Genomic DNA, 21351 nt, shown 5'->3' with positions numbered 1-21351 from the left:
TGGGAAAGGATATTTACCTATCCCAAATCTGACAGGGGACTAATATCAAATATATATAAAGAACTCAAGAAGGTAGACTATATAAAATCAAATATCCCCATTAATAAATGGGGCTCAGAACTGAACAAAGATTTCTCACCCGAGGAATACCAAATGGCGAGAAGCACCTGAAAAAATGTTCAACATCCTTAATCATCAGGGAAATGCAAATCAAAACAACCCTGAGATTCTACCTCACACCAGTCACAATGGCTAAGATGAAAAATTCAGGTGACGGCAGATGCTGGCAAGGATGTGGAGAAAGAGGAACACTCCTCCATTGCTGGTGGGATTGCAAGCTTGTACAACCACTCTGGAAATCAGTCTGGCGGTTTCTCAGAAAATTGGACATAGTACTACCAGAAGATCCTGCAATACCACTTCTGGGCATATATCCAGAAGATGCCCCAACCGGTAAGAAGGGCTCATGCTCCACTATGTTCATAGCAGCCTTATTTATAATAGCCAGAAGCTGTAAAGATCCCAGATGCCCCTCAACAGAGGAATGGATACAGAAAATGTGGTACATTTACACAATGGAGTACTACTCAGCTATTTAAAAGAATGAATTTATGAAAGTCCTAGCCAAATGGATGGACCTGGCGGGCATCATCCTGAGTGAGGTAAACCAATCACAAAGGAACTCTCACAATATGTACTCACTGATAAGTTGATATTAGCCCAGAAACTTAGGATACCCAAAATATGAGATATAATTTGCTAAAAACATTAAACTCAAGAGAATGAAGACCAAAGTGTGTACACTTTGCCCCTTCTTAGAATAGGAAACAAAACAACCATGGAAGGAGTTACAGAGACAAAATTTGGAAGTGTGATGAAAGGATGGACCATCTAGTGACTGCCATATCCAGAGATCCATCCCATGATCAGCTTCCAAACGCATACACTAGCAAGATTTTGCTGAAAGGACCCAGATATAGTTGTCTCTTGTGAGACTATGCCAGGGCCTAGCAAACACAGAATTGGATGCTCACAGTCAACTATTGAATGGACCACAGGGCCCCCAATGGAGGAACTAGAGAAAGCACCCAAGGAACTAAAGGGAACTGCAACCCTATAGGTGGAACAACAATATGAACTAAGCAGTACCCTGGAGCTCTTGACTCTAGCTGCATATGTATCAAAAGATGGCCTAGTCGGCCATCACTGCAATGAGAGGCCCATTGGACTTGCAAACTTTATATGCCCCAGTACAGGGGAATGCCAGGGCCAAAAAGGGGGAGTGGGTGGGTAGGGGAGTGGGTGTGGGTGGGTATGGGGGACTTTTGGTATAGCATTAGAAATGTAAATGAGCTAAATACCTAATAAAAATGGGAAAAAAAAGAAAGAAAGAAATATGAACTAAATTAGACACAGATCCTTCTGGAGTAAGGCAGCCACTGTGTCTCTGTAGAGGGGGATGCTGAGTGTCAACACACATGCAAAACAACCTCACTTGAATACAAATTGATAGGCCTGATTTGAGTAGTATAAAAAAAAACCCAAGGTAAAAGTTCATCAAATGAATTTTTAACTCCTGAACTCAAGTACCCGTCAATAATAAATTCTGAACACAGTTGTGTACTTAATTGCCTTTGTTTATTTTTTCAATTATATTTTTTGAAATCTCATTGGCTCTAACACATTCTTGCATGCTGTATGATCAAGTTGCAAGTACATAAAATTAGAAATGCCTATATCTGTGTGCTGGCCAGTCTTCAAGTCTTCTAGCTGAGACCACCAGTGCTAAGGTGCAGAAACAGGTCATCCCAAAAAAAAAAAAAAAGAGAGAGAGAAAAAAAGAAAAACAAAATAACAGAGACACAGTGAAACTAACAGAAGTCTTGACCCAAATGGATTTAATAGATATCAATAGAACACTTCATGCCAAAACAAGAGAATATACATTCTTCTGAGTTCCTCATGGAACATTCCCCAAAACTGATAATATAATTGGTCATAAAACAAGCATCAACAGATACAAGAAAATGGGAATACTCTCATGCATTCTATCAGATAACATCAGGATAAGGCTAGATGTCAATAACAACCAAAACAACAGAAAGACCACATACTCATGAAAACTGAAAAACTTTCTGCTGAATGATACTTGGTCAGGGTTGAAATAAGAAAGAATTCCAAGAAGTTAGAGAATTCAACTGAAGTGAAAACAAGCCATACCAAATATCATGGAGCACAATTAAAACAGCATTAAGTGAAGAATCCAAAGCACTAAATGCCTTCCTAAAGAAATTTCAAGAGATCTTATACAAGCGAGTAAAAAGCACACCTAAACTCGAGCCCCGGGCTACCTTGCCAGCAGAGTCGCCTGACACCTGCAAGGGCCCACACAGGATTCCCCACGGGATCCTAAGACCTCTGGTGAGTGGAACACAGCGCCTGCCCCAATCCAATCACACGGAACCTGAGACTGTGGTACATAGGGAAGCAGGCTACCTGGGCCTGATCTGGGGCACAAGCCCCTTCCGCTCCACTCGAGCCCCGGGCTACCTTGCCAGCGGAGTCGCCTGACACCCGCAAGTGCCCACACAGGATTCCACACGGGATCCTAAGACCTCTAGTGAGTGGAACACAACTTCTGCCAGGAGTCTGGTTCAAACACCGGATATCTGGGTACCTGCCCTGCAAGAAGAGAGCTTGCCTGCAGAGAATACTCTGCCCACTGAAACTAAAGAGAGTGCTGCCCTCCAGGTCTGCTTATAGAGGCTAACAGAGTCACCTGAAGAACAAGCTCTTAACAGTGACAACTAAAACAGCTAGGTTCAGAGATTACCAGATGGCAAAAGGCAAACGTAAGAATCCTACTAACAGATATCAAGACCACTCACCATCATCAGAAATGCAGCACTCCCACCCCACCTAGTCCTGGGCACCCCAACACAACCGAAAATCTAGACACAGATTTAAAAACATTTCTCATGATGATGATAGAGGACATCAAGAAGGACTTTCATAAGTCACTTAAAGAATTACAGGAGAGCACTGCTAAAGAGTTACAGGCCCTTAAAGAAAAGCAGGAAAACACAGCCAAACAGGTAGAAATCATTAAAGAAAAACAGGAAAACACATCCAAACAGGTGATGGAAATGAACAAAACCATACTAGAACTAAAAGGGGAAGTAGACACAATAAAGAAAACCCAAAGCGAGGCAACGCTGGAGATAGAAAACCTAGGAAAGATATCTGGAACCATAGATGCGAGCATCAGCAACAGAATACAAGAAATGGAAGACAGAATCTCAGGTGCAGAAGATTCCATAGAGAACATCGACACAACAGTCAAAGAAAATACAAAATGCAAAAGGATCCTAACTCAAAACATCCAGGTAATCCAGGACACAATGAGAAGATCAAACCTACGGATAATAAGAATTGATGAGAATGAAGATTTTCAACTTAAAGGGCCAGCAAATATCTTCAACAAAATAATAGAAGAAAACTTCCCAAACATAAAGAAAGAGATGCCCATGATCATACAAGAAGCCTACAGAACTCCAAATAGACTGGACCAGAAAAGAAATTCCTCCCGACACATAATAATCAGAACAACAAATGCACTAAATAAAGAGAGAATATTAAAAGCAGTAAGGGAGAAAGGTCAAGTAACATATAAAGGAAGGCCTATCAGAATTACACCAGACTTTTCACCAGAGACTATGAAAGCCAGAAGAGCCTGGACAGATGTTATACAGACACTAAGAGAACACAAATGCCAGCCCAGGCTACTATACCCGGCCAAACTCTCAATTACCATAGATGGAGAAACCAAAGTATTCCACGACAAAACCAAATTCACACAATATCTTTCCACGAATCCAGCCCTTCAAAGGATAATAACAGAAAAGAAGCAATACAAGGACGGAAATCACGCCCTAGAAAAACCAAGAAAGTAATCATTCAACAAACCAAAAAGAAGACAGCCACAAGAACAGAATGCCAACTCTAAAAACAAAAATAAAAGGAAGCAACAATTACGTTTCCTTAATATCTCTTAATATCAATGGACTCAATTCCCCAATAAAAAGACATAGACTAACAGACTGGCTACACAAACAGGACCCAACATTCTGCGGCTTACAGGAAACCCATCTCAGGGAAAAAGACAGACACTTACTCAGAGTGAAAGGCTGGAAAACAATTTTCCAAGCAAATGGACTGAAGAAACAAGCTGGAGTAGCCATTTTAATATCGTATAAAATCGACTTCCAACCCAAAGTTATCAAAAAAGACAAGGAGGGACACTTCATACTCATCAAAGGTAAAATCCTCCAAGAGGAACTCTCAATTCTGAATATCTACGCACCAAATGCAAGGGCAGCCACATTCATTAAAGACACTTTAGTAAAGCTCAAAGCACACATTGCACCTCACACAATAATAGTGGGAGACTTCAACACACCACTATCACCAATGGACAGATCATGGAAACAGAAACTAAACAGGGACACAGTGAAATTAACAGAAGTTATGAAACAAATGGACCTGACAGATATCTACAGAACATTTTATCCTAAAACAAAAGGATATACCTTCTTCTCAGCACCTCACGGGAACTTCTCCAAAATTGACCATATAATTGGTCACAAAACAGGCCTCAACAGATACAAAAATATTGAAATTGTCCCATGTATCCTATCAGACCACCATGGCCTAAGACTGATCTTCAATAACAACATAAATAATGGAAAGCCAACATTCACGTGGAAACTGAATAACACTCTTCTCAATGATACCTTGGTCAAGGAAGGAATAAAGAAAGAAATTAAAGACTTTTTAGAGTTTAATGAAAATGAAGCCACAACGTACCCAAACCTTTGGGACACAATGAAACAATTTCTAAGAGGGAAACTCATATCTCTGAATGCCTCCAAGAAGAAACGGGAGAGAGCACATACTAGCAGTTTGACAACACATCTAAAAGCCCTAGAAAAAAAGGAAGCAAATTCACCCAAGAGGAGTAGATGGCGGGAACTAATCAAACTCAGGTGTGAAATCAACCAAGTGGAAAAAAGAAGAACTATTCAAAGAATTAACCAAACGAGGAGTTGGTTCTTTGAGAAAATCAACAAGATAGATAAACCCTTATCTAGACTCACTAAAGGGCACAGGGACATAATCCTAATTAACAAAATCAGAAATGAAAAGGGAGACATAGCAACAGATCCTGAAGAAATCCAAAACACCATCAGATCCTTCTAAAAAGGCTATACTCAACAAAACTGGAAAACCTGGACTAAATGGACAAATTTCTGGACAGATACCAGGTACCAAAGTTGAATCAGGATCAAGTTGACCATCTAAACAGTCCCATATCACCTAAAGAAATAGAAGCAGTTATTAATAGTCTCCCAACCAAAAAAAGCCCAGGACCAGACGGGTTTAGTGCAGAGTTCTATCAGACCTTCAAAGAAGATCTAACTCCAGTTCTGCACAAACTATTTCACAAAATAGAAGTAGAAGGTACTCTACCCAACTCATTTTATGAAGCCACTATTACTCTGATACCTAAACCACAGAAAGACCCAACAAAGATATAGAACTTCAGACCAATTTCTCTTATGAATATCAATGCAAAAATCCTCAATAAAACTCTCGCTAACCGAATCCAAGAACATATTAAAGCAATCATCCGTCCTGACCAAGTAGGTTTTATTCCAGGGATGCAGGGATGGTTTAATATATGAAAATCCATCAATGTAATCCATTATATAAACAAACTCAAAGACAAAAACCACATGATCATCTCGTTAGATGCAGAAAAAGCATTTGACAAGATTCAACACCCATTCATGATAAAAGTCTTGGAAAGGTCAGGAATTCAAGGTCCATACCTAAACATGATAAAAGCAATCTACAGCAAACCAGTAGCCAACATCGAAGTATATGGAAAGAAGCTGGAAGCAATCAAACTAAAATCAGGAACTAGACAAGGCTGCCCACTTTCTCCCTACCTTTTCAACATAGTACTTGAAGTATTAGCCAGAGCAATTCGACAACAAAAGGAGATCAAGGGGATACAAATTGGAAAAGAGGAAGTCAAAATATCACTTTTTGCAGATGATATGATAGTATATATAAGTGACCCTAAAAATTCTACCAGGGAACTTCTAAACCTGATAAACAGCTTCGGTGAAGTAGCTGGATATAAAATAAACATAAATAAGTCAATGGCCTTTCTCTATACAAAGAATAAACAGGCTGAGAAAGAAATTAGGGAAACAACACCCTTCTCAATAGTCACAAATAATATAAAATATCTTGGCGTGACTCTAACTAAGGAAGTGAAAGATCTGTATGATAAAAACTTCAAATCTCTGAAGAAAGAAATTAAAGAAGATCTCAGAAGATGGAAAGATCTCCCATGCTCATGGATTGGCAGGATCAACATTGTAAAAATGGCTATCTTGCCAAAAGCAATCTATAGATTCAATGCAATCCCCATCAAAATTCCAACTCAATTCTTCAACGAACTGGAAGGAGCATTTTGCAAATTCATCTGGAATAACAAAAAACCTAGGATAGCAAAAAGTCTTCTCAAGGATAAAAGAACTTCTGGTGGAAACACCAAGCCAGACCTAAAGCTTTACTACAGAGCAATTGTGAACAAAACTGCATGGTACTGGTATAGAGACAGACAAGTAGACCAATGGAATAGAATTGAAGACCCAGAAATGAACCCACACACCTATGGTCACTTGATCTTCGACAAGGGAGCTAAAACCATCCAGTGGAAGAAAGACAGCATTTTCAACAATTGGTGCTGGCACAACTGTTTGTTATCATGTAGAAGAATGCGAATCGACCCATACTTATCTCCTTGTACTAAGGTCAAATCTAAGTGGATCAAGGAACTTCACATAAAACCAGAGACACTGAAACTTATAGAGGAGAAAGTGGGGAAAAGCCTTGAAGATATGGGCACAGGGGAAAAATTCCTGAACAGAACAGCAATGGCTTGTGCTTTAAGATCGAGAATTGACAAATGGGACCTAATGAAACTCCAAAGTTTCTGCATGGCAAAAGACAACGTCAATAAGACAAAAAGACACCAACAGATTGGGAAAGGATCTTTACCTATCCTAAATCAGATAGGGAACTAATATCCAACATATATAAAGAACTCAAGAATGTAGACTTCAGAAAATCAAATAACCCCATTAAAAAATGGGGCTCAGAACTGAACAAAGAATTCTCACCTGAGGAATACCGAATGGCAGAGAAGCACCTGAAAAAATGTTCAACATCCTTAATCATCAGGGAAATGCAAATCAAAACAACTCTGAGATTCCACCTCACACCAGTCAGAATGGCTAAGATCAAAAATTCAGGTGACAGCAGATGCTGGCGTGGATGTGGAGAAAGAGGAACACTCCTCCATTGTTGGTGGGATTGCAGGCTTGTACAAACACTCTGGAAATCAGTCTGGCGGTTCCTCAGAAAATTGGACATAGTACTACCGGAGGATCCAGCAATACCTCTCCTGGGCATACATCCAGAAGATGCCCCAACTGGTAAGAAGGACACATGCTCCACTATGTTCATAGCAGCCTTATTTATAATAGCCAGAAGCTGGAAAGAACCCAGATGCCCCTCAACAGAGGAATGGATACAGAAAATGTGGTACATCTACACAATGGAGTACTACTCAGCTATTAAAATGAATGAATTTATGAAATTCCTAGGCAAATGGATGAACCTGGAGGGCATCATCCTGAGTGATGTAACACATTCACAAAGGAACTCACACAATATGTACTCACTGATAAGTGGATATTAGCCACAAACCTAGGATACCCAAGATATAAGATACAATTTGCTAAACATATGAAACTCAAGAAGAATGAAGACTGAAGTGTGGACACTATGCCCATCCTTAGAAATGGGAACAAAACACCCATGGAAGGAGTTACAAAGACAAAGTTTGGAGCTGAGATGTAAGGATGGACCATGTAGAGACTGCCATATCCAGGGATCCACCCCATAATAAGCATCCAAACGCTGACACCATTGCATATACTAGCAAGATTTTATCGAAAGGACCCAGATGTAGCTGTCTCTTGTGAGACTATGCCGGGGCCTAGCAAACACAGAAGTGGATGCTCACAGTCAGCTAATGGATGGATCACAGGGCTCCCAATGGAGGAGCTAGAGAAAGTACCCAAGGAGCTAAAGGGATCTGCAAACCTATAGGTCGAACAACATTACGAACTAACCAGTACCCCGGAGCTCTTGACTCTAGCTGCATACTTATCAAAATATGGCCTAGTCGGCCATCACTGGAAAGAGAGGCCCATTGGACACGCAAACTTTATATGCCCCAGTACAGGGGAACGCCAGGGCCAAAAAGGGGGAGTGGGTGGGTAGGGGAGTGGGGGTGGGTGGGTAAGGGGGACTTTTGGTATAGCATTGGAAATGTAAATGAGCTAAATACCTAATAAAAATGGAAAAAAAAGCACACCTAAAAGCTCTAGAACAGAAAGAAGCAAAGTACACCAAAGAAGAGTAGATTTCAGGATGTTAGAGGCTCAGGACTGAAATCAACCAGAGAGAAACAAAGAGAATGATACAAAGAATCAACAAAACCAAGAGCTAGTTTTTATAGAAAGTCAACAAGATATATATGATATACCCTTAGCCAAACTAACTAAAGGGCACAGAGACAGTATGCAAATTAACAAAATCAGAAATGAAAAGGTGACATAACAACAAAATCTGAGGAAATTTAAAAAAATCAGCTGAAGCTACTACAAAAGCCTTTAGCTCTACAAAACTGAAAAATCTAGATGGCTTTCTGTACTAAAGTGAAATCAAGGTCAGGTAAATTATCTAAACAGTCCTATATTGCCTCAGGAAATACATAGAGGTATCAAAAATCTCCCAATCAAAAAGCCTGACAGTTTTAATGCAGAATTCTACCAGTCCACAAAATAGAAACAAAAGGAACACTACCTATCTTATTCTATGAAGCCACAATTACTCTGATACCTGAAATCACACAAAGACCCAACAAAGAACAAGAACTTCAGACCAATCTTGCCTATGGATATTTTTTGGAGACCATACTGTGAGAAAGGAAGCCTTTTGCAGCTTCCCATCCTAATAAGCCAAATGGCCTTGTGTTAAAGAGCTGGTCGCCTCCTCCTCCCTATCTCATGCTGGCACCAAAGACCCTAAAAAGACTGAATTATCCCTATCTTTTTCTGACTCCCAAGACTTCTAAGGACATGAGTTATGTGCTGAGCCCAGCCTGAAACCCATGACAGTTAAGGAGGAATCTACATTCCGGAGATAAGACTCAGAGTGCCTCCCACCTGCAATCTGAATTCGGCCTTCATGTCCTCAGATGCCCACTTCTTTGTTCTTTGTTAATTACCGCTCAGCCCCTCCCTATTTCCCCTCGATGTGTGCTTATAACCTGGCATTTCAGCCTAATAAACTGAGACCTTGACAGGAATCCTCCTTGGTCTCTGTTCTTCTTTCTTTCTCTTTTCTCTTCCAGTTTTGCAGTCCCCCTTGCACCCATGAATAACTGGGTCTGCTGGACAGGACAGATATTGATGCAAAAGTACTCAACAAAATTCTTGCAAATTGAATCTAATAATACATCAAAACCTTTATTAACCAGGATCAAGTGGGTTTCATCCCATACAGGGAATTTTCAGTATATGCAACTCCTTCAACATAACATACTACATAAACAAACCCAAGGAAAGAAACCACATGATCATCTCATTAGATGCTGAAACAGCCTTCAATAAAATGTAACACCCATTCATGTTAAAAGTCTTGGAAAGATCAGGAGTTCACGGCTCATTTCTAAACATAATAAAAGCAATATACTGATAATAAACAGGCAACATGAAATTAAATGGAGAGAAACTAAAGCAATTCCACTAAAGCCAGGGACAAGACAAGGTTGCCCACTCTTTCCTTATCTATTCAATACAGTACTCAAAATTCTAGCTAGAACAAGTGGACAATATAAGGAAGTCAAGGAATACAAATCGGAAAGAACTAAGGCAAAGTATCACTATTTTCAGATGATATGACAGTATATATAAGTAACCCCCAAAATTCCACCAGAGAACTACTACAGCTGAAAAACAACTTTAGGGAGCTGGAGAGATGCCTCAGCAGTTAAGAGCACCAACTGCTCTTCCAGATGTCCTGAGTTAAATTCCTACCAACAACATGGTGGCTTATAACGATCTGTAATGTGATTTGATGCCCTCTTCTGGTGTGTCTGAAGAGAGCAATGGTGTACTCATATACATAAAATAAATAAATAAATCTTTACAAAACCAAACCAAAAGAACAGCAACACAAAACAAAGTGGTAAAAAATGTTCCTGGTCTACCTGTAGAATGAAAATTGATCCTTATTTATTTATTTATTTATTTATTTATTTATTTTGGGGGGGGCTTTTGAGACAGGGTTTCTCTGTGTAGCCTTGGATGTCCTGGAACACACTTTGTATATCAGGCAAACTTGGAACTCAGAAATCTGCCTACACCTGCCTCCCAAGTGCTGTGATTAAAGGCATGTGTCACCACGCCCCAGCTCTGATTGATATTTATAACTCTGCACAAAATTTAAATTCAAGTGGATCAAGGACCTGAACATAAAACAGGATGCACTAAATCTTATAGAACAGAATGTAGAAAGGCCTTTGAATGCATTTTTTTGCAGGAGACAATAGCCTGAACAGCATACCAATGGCTCAGGATCTAAGATCAAATATTGATAAATGGGACCTCATGAAACTGAAAAGCTTTTGTAAGGCAAAGGACAGTGTCAAATGGCAAATCGGTAGCCTATAGATGGGAAAAGGGCCTACACCAACCCTACATCTGACAGACGACTAATATCCATATTCACAAATAACCAAATAATTCAATTAAAATATGGAGTGCAGAGCTAAACAGAAAATTCTCAAAAGAGAAATCTCAAATGGCCAAGAAGCACTTAAAGAAATGGTCAAAGTCCTTAGTCATCAGGGAAATACAAATCACAACAACTCTGAGGTACCATCTTGTATCCATCAGAAATGGTAAGATCAAAAAGTCAAGAGATAGCACATACTGGCAAGGATATTGAGCAAGGGGAACATTCCTTGATTGCTAGTAGGAGAGCAAACTTGAACAATCTCTAGAAATTAATTTGGCAGCTTCTCAGAAATCTTGCAATAGTTCTATTTCAAGACCAAGCTATACCTCTCCTAGGCATATACCTGAAAGATGCTCCAAAATCCCATAAAGACACTTGGTCTGCAATGATTAAGGCAGGTTTATTTGTAGTAGCCAGAATGGATGGAACTTGAGTATATCATCCTGAATGAGGTAAAAAAATCCTAAAAGGATATACATACATGGCAGGTGCATGTTGTCCTCTGAGAGGCTCCACCAGCAGCTTACTAAGACAGATACAGGCACCCACAGCCAAACAATGAATGGAGCTTGAAGACTCATAGATTTATATGGGAAAGGATTGTGGGCCAAAGGGTATAGACACTCCCCAAGAAGACAAACAAAATCAACTAACATTTAACCTTGAGGATCTTGGAGTCTGAACCACCAACCAAAGAACATACGGGCTGAACCTAGGCCTTCCCACAAATATCTAGCAGATGTGCTGTTTGACCTTCATGTGGGTCACAAACAACTGGATCTGGACCTACCCACAAAGCTGTTGCCTGTCCATGGGTTATCTTTTTTCTACTTGGACCGCCTTGTTTAGCCTTAGTAGGAGAGGATGCACATAGCCTCCCAGAGACTTGAAGTGCCAGGATAGAGGGATATGCAATGGGCCCCCAGTCACTCAGAGGAGAAAGGGAAGTGGGAGAATTGTGGGAGGCAAGGAGGGACAAAGAAGGTGAGTAGGGAGAAGGAAGTAAAGTGAATACTTGAAAAATAAATAAAATTAAAATTAAAAAAAGTCAAATTGGATGCTAAATACAACAAAACACTAATGCCAAAAATACCCATCTAAGCTAGCAGAAATGGGTCTTTGAAAGAGGAACTGCTGGTGTTGGTTTAGCAAAAACACATGATATAGAAAAGAAGACTACAGCTGCCCTGGTGAGGTGTGCTGGTCTTTTGTCATTTTTGATGCAATGAACTTATTGAGTCAATGCTTGGTAGGCAGTGAGCATCAACAAGATTTGACACCTTCTTTCAATGTCTGGAAGACCTTGCTTCTTCCATGTGTGGCTTTGGGAAGAACTCAGCAGCAGGAACAAGAAACATTCTTCTTTTGTGAGGCAATAAGAAAGTTTGCTAAAGGAGGGAAGAGGACACACTCACAGTCCTCAGAGAGGCTTTAGAAGAATGGGAAAGGAAAACAAAGAAAGCATGAGGACAGAGACTCATGCCCTGGACTCTACATGAATATATATATGGCAGAGCACTGAAGCACTTGGCTGGCATTGACAAGTCTTCTTCCCAGGAAGCAAACGTTTCCAATCAGCAGTATACAGTCAAAGAAATTAGTTGGAGAAATCAATGGTTCACAGCCATAGCCCTTTTGTATTTATAGATCCCTTCCCTAAAGAGGGGTATAACTTTGATTTTTTAAGAGGCTGCTTTTAATCATGGTTAATAAATACTTTAATCTCCCTTTTAGCCCACAACCCACCAGAGGTAACAGAAAAGAAAGGATACAGGGGAAGAGCACCTGTTTAAGAATAGTTCTTTGGAGCAACTTCCATCTATATTTTCTGGAAATCAGTAAGTAGTTCAGTTCACAAGTCAGCAACTGCACCTCAGTCTACTCCCAAACACTTCATGGATAAACCAGCAGTCCTGTTCTATAGAGTTGGGCTAGCAAACCTGAATCAGTATCAGTGACACTAACTAGCAGAGAGAGCCAGGTCTCAGCCTTGGCTTGAGTCAGCAAGAGGGACCAGGACCAAGAGAAACCCAAAGAAAGTTCCCCACTGTGCCTTTCTCAAGAAAATACCATCAGCAAAGGCACAAGATCAAGAAGTGTTTAGCTATGTAAGTAAGCCAAGCTCAGCCACCTTCCCTGTCCATCTAGCCCTTCTTATAATTCCTCCAAACATCACATGTCTATGGGCCTTGTCACAGCATGTTTCTTGTCTCAGCATGAGTCTCCCTCAGCTGACATAACTGTGACCATCAGTTGGAGTCCTCAGAGGTGGTAAGAAGCCAAAGGACACCACCAGAAGTTCTCCAGTGAGTTTCTCCCCATAGGGTCCCAACAAACAAAGTCTAACTACAAAATGTAAGGCAGACCAACACACATATTTCATTAGTGAAGAGCCCCTCATCACACATCATCCTTTCACGTGCTTGTTTAGCAGAACATCCTTTCACCTGTGTCAGCTTCAGTAAAATTTTCTTTCATTTGTTTTCCTTAGACAAACACCATGCAACACAACTGACTGTCCAAAGAACCCATAAGTTTCCATTTCAGAGAGGTACACACATTTCTTTCAGGGTTAGCTCACAGTTTTAGAAGAAAGGGAAAACTTGTTTGAATAAAAGGTACCTAGAAGGTGTCAGGAGCTATAGGTTTTGTAGGACGTCTAATCAGAAAGGGCAGCTTCCCTTTGCCTGGGCAATGAATGGAGCCACCTGTGGCTTCAGGCAGCTGTGACAGAACATGAACAGGCAAGTTCTCTCTATATCATGGAGACTTGAGGCACAATCAGCAGACCCCCCCCCCCCCAGGAAGGCAAGGGCAATTCCAGCAGCAAAAGGACAGTGACAAGACTGCTATTCCTGGATCCAGTAAGGGACCATTTCCCAGAAAAAATACTTGTCCTTTGCCCAGAGCAAGCTAGGAACTCTTACTAGCTTTTTCAGGCTGCTGGCTATCACAGACTCTGAAAAAAGAAAGGCCTGAGATATATGCAATGGTGATTTGTGGTTGAATCTGTCCAAGTAGTCCCTGTTAAAATGGCCTTTAGTGTCCCTTCAGTGCACCTGCATGCCCTCACAAGGCCATTTTTTCCCTGGGCCTTCGTGCTCCTCCACCCCACACACCTACCCACCATGGTACCTTTATCTCTCACCACCCAGAGACAGCTTTTCTTCTTGGAATTGCTTCTCCCAGGGTTACCTCTTTAATGTCTCCATCACTAGGTATGCATCGGTCCTTCTGGACTCCCAGGTCCTTGAGCCTCTCCTCAGGGTCCTCTCTGATTGTCTCACCCTGCCCACCCTTGCTGTATACCTCTTTACACTGCTGTGTGTATCCTTCTTCCTGAATTCCTTAGTTTTCCTGAAAGCCAGAAGGTGCCACCATGCCTCACCCTGCTTCCACACCTCTTCCCAATCTATGTTTCTTTCTTCACTCTGTTTCTCTTCCAGGGAGCCTCTCTCTGCCACCCCTCTCTCTTTGGCTTCCTTCCACCTCTCTTTGGGCAGTCATATCCTTCTGCCCCCTCCTCCACCACCCATCTCCAGTTCTTTCTCCTCTCCCTCACCAAGACCACACCAGATAAGTCCCATTCCATTTTTAGATGACTGCTTATGATACTAGCTCACTTTTCTCACAGGCTGAATTGACAGCTGCTCCATCCGTCCATTTTCCACTCACCAAACACACCCAGCAGAGTGCTTCAGACAGCATGCCATACCCACAGAAGCCCGCATTCTTCAAGACAACTGCTATGCCTGCATTGAGCCCAGGACACACTCAAGAACAGCAACCTGAGCCCATCTGGAAATTACAACTTCAACTTTATTTCCAAGGAAATTAACTTTATTTCTACAGTTGTGACAATGCTGTGATAAATAATTAGAACTCTTTCTCCAAGTGAGTGACATGTATGTGGACATCATCTTCATACTTGATGAGGTACACTCTAGGTTTGGTTTCAATCTGGTAAATGATCAGGCCATCCCTCTTGGAGCCGTCATCATTTGTGTTTTCCACGTGTTTTCCTATCAGGCCATCCACAAGCTCCAGGTCGATGTCTAAAGAAGGGGGGTCACTGATCCCCTCCATGATTTGTAGGTCACCCTCTTTAAAGTCATCCAGAAGCTGGTACGTGTATAATATGGGATCCCTCTCATAAGTAATATAAAAGCTGTTATCCAAGATAGGCGCTTGGCTCAGGACCATCCCCCTCCACTCTTCCTTAGAGCCATGCTCACCCTCAAATAGATGATTAACTTCTTTGCCCACTATGGCATCAACAAAGCTGGAATCAGTGACTCCGGATGATACCACCCTCTTGGCGATAACTTTTAGGGACAATACCCTCTTATCTTTGTAAAGTTCCAGAGCATGCACAGCGTCAATCTCATCATATTTAACCAGGTACAGGGAAGGGTTTACTGGCACCTGATCCAGCACAGTTCCATTCCACTGTGTGATAGACTCATCTCCTTCTTTCCACTTATGAGAAATTCTGCAGCCCAAGATGTTCCTTTTGGGCAGGGCTGGAGATCTGCTCCTCTGCCTCTTCCGACCAGCTCTTTTCTTGGTCAGCTTTGAACTTTCCATGTCCTGTTATGCAGCTTTGCTGCCCTTCTGCTTCCTGGGTCCTGGGGGGCTCCAAGGCTGCAATGTGAAAGGGGAGAGACAGTTGACTATGGGGGTAAATGATGAACTCTTCCCAGTGATTGCTTCCATGCTTTTTGCTGGTCTCTAACTGCTGGTGCCAGGAACCTGAGGATGAAGCTTGAAACCTGCCCTGACACCTGGTTGTGTGGTGCTGTCTCTGGGATTCCCTAAGGCCCCTGTGAAGGAAGTACTAGAGAGTGGGGGAAGGTGTGGCTGGTGTCCAATAGAATCAGGAATCCCCCAACAGGGGAACAAGAGACTCTCCTCAGTGACTGGCTGTTCTGTTCCCAGAGACTAGGTGCTCTGCTGAGTCTAGAGCCCTGCCCCCATAGGATAGTTGCAAATCTGTTTGGAAGTCCAGAAGAGCTGTAAATTGCCTCTCCTCCCTCCACTTTAGTGTCTTGAGCTCCCCTGCCTGCTGTCCCCAGTCCTCACTGCTTTCCCTGGCTGCTTCCAGGTACCTACCTCCAGGCTCAACCTTGCTCTTTCCAGAACCTCAGTCTGGCTCTGAAGGACATCCCAGTTCCTGCTGCTCACTGCAGATCCCCCCTCCCTTTGTCTTCCCCTGGGCTCCTGTTCCCACTGCTACTTAGTTTCTCCTGCGGGGCTCCGTCCCATCCTCCCCCCTACCCCCCACCGCTCTAGGAAGCCCACCTTTTATCCTACCCTTTCTGGTGTCCTGCTGCCAGAGATAGTGGCTGCCAGAGGGGTCTCCAGACACTTTGTGGCCACTTCTGCTAAAAGCCCTAGGTGAGGTGAAGGAGTCCAGCCCAGGGAGAGCTCACCAGCAAGAGTTGTGTGAGCAGGTGGCAGAGCAGTTGAAGTGACCGTTGCTGGTTTCCTGGTGCTGCTGGTGGGCTCGCGCTTGTCCTGGTGCTGCTGGTGGGCTTGCGCTTGTCCTGATGCTGCTGGTGGGCTCGTGCTTTCCTTCTGTCTAGCTCACACAACTCCCCTACCACCTGCAGATTCTGTGGAAGCCTGCTGCTCATTTTTCTTTCTGTGTATTTATTAGTGTGCCCTCTGGTTTATGTTATCCTAGCTTTATTGTTTCCTGGTTTCTTCACTGCCCGGTGTCGTTTTAGGTTTTTTGTTTGTTTGTTTGTTTGGTTGGTTGGTTGGTTTAGATTGATTTTGTTGGTAGGTTTGTTTTATGCCTGGAGTCTTTCTCACATTTTTACTTTCAGTATTCTTTTTTGGTAAGTCTTCTCTTGGCTTCTTCATCCTGTTTAGTTCCTCAGTTCTTTTTTTCTTGCTTCAGGCACATTGCTTCTGAAATTCTATGAATTTTTTCTCAAATAGTTAGAGGGCACCCCATTTTCCCCTCAAACCACAGGGCCACTTGGTCCAAACTTGAATCTAAGGTAGTCTTAAACTGAACTATATTGTATGATTGCTGGTAGTTAGATTAAGTCAGAGTTCCTCAGGAACTAGAGAAACTTGTTTGGCAGCCAAAAGGAGTTCCTTCCTTTTCCAAATGGCAGATACCTGTGATCCCATATCAAAGCCCATGCTTTCCTCCAGGTTATTTAAGTTCCTATTCACACTTGTTAAAAGTCTCAAAGCTAGGGCTAGGATCCTGTTCTGTCTCACTCCCTCCTCTACTCTAAAATCTCAGGCTGGTCCAGGTGATGGCTTTTACTCCTCAGCTTCTCTTCTACCTTATAACTAATATAACTTCTCCATATCCTGCTTTTCCTGCCCTATGTCCATTTATTTTTCTCACTGTTCTGGATGCTTCCAGATGTCTCTGGGTGTTCTCTTACCTACAATAAAAATCTTCACCACTAACCATAGAGTGCCCATTCTATACTGTGTTCCTAGCTTACATGGTCAAATTTACATATAAACACAAAGATCACAAATTTTTGCCATAAGTACATTTTGGTAATAGGTCATTTTACATACACAGTATGTTCACCTTCATAAAAATAAAGGTATTAATATACATTCGTAATGATTTTTGTCTGATTATACATATATTTTATAATTTACATATAATATATAAATAATATTGATGTATATATATATATATATATATATATATATATACACACATACATTTGGGATATATATATATATATATATATATATATATCCCAAACATACAGCTAATTTTACTTACATTAGGCACAGGAATAATTCTTTGTATAACATAATGATAAATATACCTGTTACATGTTTCTTTAAAACAGCATGCATGCATATTTTGTACTTGAATACTTGGTTTTGAAGAAATTCTGCCTTGTTTTACTTTTAATTCACTGTCATTGTTATTTCAATTTGTAACCAATTTCTGTTAGTTTCTCACACATTCATGTGTTTGAGGTTCATATTTCTGTACTTTCTGTTTATGTATATTTTGCAGTATGTAGTCTGTAATTCTGGAAATAATATTAGATGTTGTATGAGGATGATTTCTATGAAATTTAAGTAAAACCATTTAAGGAGGTTTCTCTCCCCCAAATGGAATATTTATTGTTTGATATATTTGGCAAAAAACAAGCAGGCATTATTTAGGTAATGTGCATGAGAATGTATGTTTCTGTATAGAGCAGGACCACAGTGGATATTTTAATGTGTTTCTCTAGAGTGCGGTACCAATTGGGCTTGTGATTGTGTTTTATTTGTAGAGTGCAGTGATGCAAGTGATGATGTAAATGTGTGTTTCTGTTGAGTATGGTATGCATTGTGCCTGTGAATGTGTCTTTCTTTTTTAATTTTTTATTAGACATTTTTAATTTACATTTTAAATGTTATTCCCTTTCCTAGTTTCCGCAGTGAAAATCCCCTATCCCCTCCCCAGTCCCTCGGCTCCCCAACCCAACCACTCCCATTCCTGGTCCTAGAATTCCCCTATATTGGGGCATAAAGCCTTAACAAGACCAAGGGCCTCTCCTCCCATTGATGACCAAGTAGGCCATCCTCTGCTACATATATAGCTAGAGCCACAAGTTCTACCATGTGATTTCTTTGATTGGTAGTATAGCTCCAAGGAGCTCTGGGGTTACTGATTAATTCAAATTGATATTCCTCTATGGGGCGTTAGACCCCTTCAGCTCACTGGGTATTTATCTGGCACCTTCATTGGGGACCTTGTGATTTGTTTAATTTATGATCATCCACGTCTGTATTTGCCATGCACTGGCAGAGCTTTGCAGGAGAGAGCTGTATCAGGGTCCTGTCAGCAGGCTCTTGTTGGCATCTGCCTAGTGACTGGGTTCGGTGGTTGTTTATGGGGTGGATCCCCAAGTGGGCAGTCTCTGGATGGAAATTCCTTCAGGCTCTGCTCTGAATTTTGTCTCTGCAATTCCTTCCATGGGTATTTTGTTCCCTATTCTAAGAAGGAATGAAGTATTCTCACTTCAATCTTACTTTTTGATTTTCATGTGTTTTACAAATTGTATTTTGGGTATTCTAAGTTTCTGGGCTAATATCCACCCTCAGTGAGTGCATATCATGTGTGATATTTTGTGATTGGGTTACATCACTCAGGATGATAGCCTCCAGATCCATCCATTTGCCTAGGAATTTCATAAATTCATTCTTTTCAATAGCTGAGTAGTACTCCATTGTGTAAATGTACCAAATTTTCTGTATCCATTCCTCTATTGAGGGACATCTGGGTTCTTTCCAGCTTCTGGCTAGTATTAAAAAGGCTGCTATGAACATAGTGGAGCATGTGTTCTTATTACCAGTTGGAACATCTTCTGTGTATATGCCCGGGAGAGGTATTGCTGGATCTTCCAGTAGTACTATGTCCAATTTTCTGAGGAAACACCAGACTGATTTCTAGAGTGGTTGTACCAGCTTGCAATCCTGGGAAGGAAGTTGGGTTAAATTGCCCTTTCAAGCTCTTTGAAGAATGAAGTTAGAATTTTGATGGGGATTGCATTGAATCTGTAGATTGCTTACGGCAAGATAGCCATTTGGAGTATATTTATCCTTCCAATCCATGAGCATGGGAGATCTTTCCATCTTCAGAGACCTTCTCCAATTTCTTTCTTTAGAGACTTGAAGTTCTATCATATAGATCTTTCACTTGCTTAGATTCACACCAAGATATTTTATATTATTTTTAATGATTGTGAAAAGTGTTGTTTCCCTAATTTCTTTCTCAGCCTGTTTATCGTTTGTGTAGAGGAAGGTCACTGATTTGTTTAAAATAATCTTATATACAGCCACTTTGCTGAACTTGTTTATCAGGTTTAGGAGTTTTAGGTGAAATGTTTAAAGTCTCTTAAGTACACTACAATATCATCTGCAAATTGTGTTACTTTGATGTCTTCCTTTCCAATTTGTATCCCTTTGATCTCCTTTTGTTGTTTAATTGCTCTGGCTAGGACTTCAAGCACTATACTGAATTGGTAGGGAGAGAGTGGGCAGCCTTGCCAAGTTCCTGATTATAGTGGGATTGCTTCAAGTTTCTCTCCATTTGGTTTGATGTTGGCAACTGTTTTGCTGTATATTGCTTTTACAATGTTTAGGTATGGGCCTTGAATTCCTAATCTTTCCAAGACAATTATCATGAATGGGTGTTGGATTTTGTCAAATGCTTTCTCAGTATCTAATGAGATGATCATGTAGTTTTTGTCTTTGAGTTTGTTTATATATTGGATTACGTTCATGGATTTCGGTATATTGAACCATCCCTGCTTCCCTGGGAGGAAGCCTACTTGATCATGATGAATGATAATTTTGATGTGTTCTTTGATTTGGACAGTGAGAATTTTATTGAGTATTTTTCATTAAAATTCATAAGGGAAATTGGTCTGAAGTTCCCATTCATTTTGGAGGTCTTTGTGTGGTTTAGGTATTAGAGTAATTGTGGCTTCATAGAACGAATTGGGTAGAGTACCTTCGGTTTCTATTTTGTGGAACAGTTTGAGGAATAATGTTATTAGTTCTTCTTTAAATTTTTGATAGAACTCTCCATTAATCCAATCAGGTCCTGGGCTTTTTTTTTGGTTGGGAGACTATTAATGACAGTTTCTATTTCTTTAGGGTATATGGGTCTGTATAAATCATTAATCTGATCCTGATTTAACTTTGGTACCTGGTATCTGTCTGGAAAAGTGTCCATTTCATGCAGGTTTTCCAGTTTTGTTGGGAGTTTCCAGTTATAGTAGGGTCTAATGATTTTTTAGATTTTCTCAGGTTCTTTTGTTATGTCTCCCCTTTCATTTCTGATTTTGTTAACTAAGATGCTATCTCCATGCCTTCTAGTTAGTCTGGCTAAAAGTTTGTCTATTTTGTTAATTTTCTCAAAAAAAAAAAAAACCACAGCTCTTGGTTTGGGTGATTCTTTCTATAGTTCTTTTTGTTTACACTTGGTTGATTTCAGCCCTGAATTTGTTTATTTCCTGGTGTTTACTCATCTTGGGTGAATTTGCTTCTTTTTGTTCTAGAGCTTTCAGGTGTGATGTCAAGCCACTATTGTATGCTCTCTCTAGTTTCTTTTTGGAGGTACTCAGGGCTATGAGTTTTCTTCTTAGGACAGCTTTCAAGGTATCCCATAAGTTTAGGTATGTTCATCTTCATAAATTTTATCTTTGTTGTGTCTTCATTTTCATTAAACTCTAGAAAGTCTTTAATTTCTTTATTTCATCTTTGGCCAAGTTATCATTGATTACAGTGTTGTTCAGTTTCCACGTGTATGTGGGCTTTCTATTATTTATGTTGTTTTTGAAGATCAGCCTTAGTCCATGGTGATCTGATAGGATGCATGGAATTATTTCAATCTTCTTATATCTGTTGAGG

At 40.8% G+C, this 21351-nt stretch overlaps 1 protein-coding gene across 3 annotated transcripts; it reads right to left on the bottom strand.

Annotated features, from left to right (window-relative positions):
- Nucleotides 1-14823: 14823 nt before the first annotated feature.
- Gm5926 (predicted gene 5926) lies at nt 14824-16472 on the bottom strand. 3 transcript variants are annotated; one of them, XM_017318670.1, is made up of 2 exons: nt 16249-16472; nt 14824-15591 (listed from the first exon to the last, which is right to left on the bottom strand). In XM_017318670.1, the coding sequence occupies exon 2, from the start codon at nt 15532-15534 to the stop codon at nt 14824-14826; it is 711 nt and encodes a 236-aa protein (XP_017174159.1). In that variant the 5' UTR covers nt 15535-15591; nt 16249-16472. The 3 variants fall into 3 exon arrangements, 2 of the variants coding, with proteins under 2 accessions (XP_017174159.1, XP_003945759.1); XM_003945710.3 differs by having other exon boundaries at nt 16261-16472; XR_001782780.1 differs by lacking the exon at nt 14824-15591 and adding an exon at nt 15737-15770 and having other exon boundaries at nt 16261-16472.
- Nucleotides 16473-21351: the final 4879 nt, after the last annotated feature.

Source organism: Mus musculus, chromosome X (assembly GCF_000001635.26).
Source record: "Mus musculus strain C57BL/6J chromosome X, GRCm38.p6 C57BL/6J".
Taxonomy (NCBI): Eukaryota; Metazoa; Chordata; class Mammalia; order Rodentia; family Muridae; genus Mus; species Mus musculus.
This window is presented reverse-complemented; position numbering and strand designations above follow the sequence as displayed.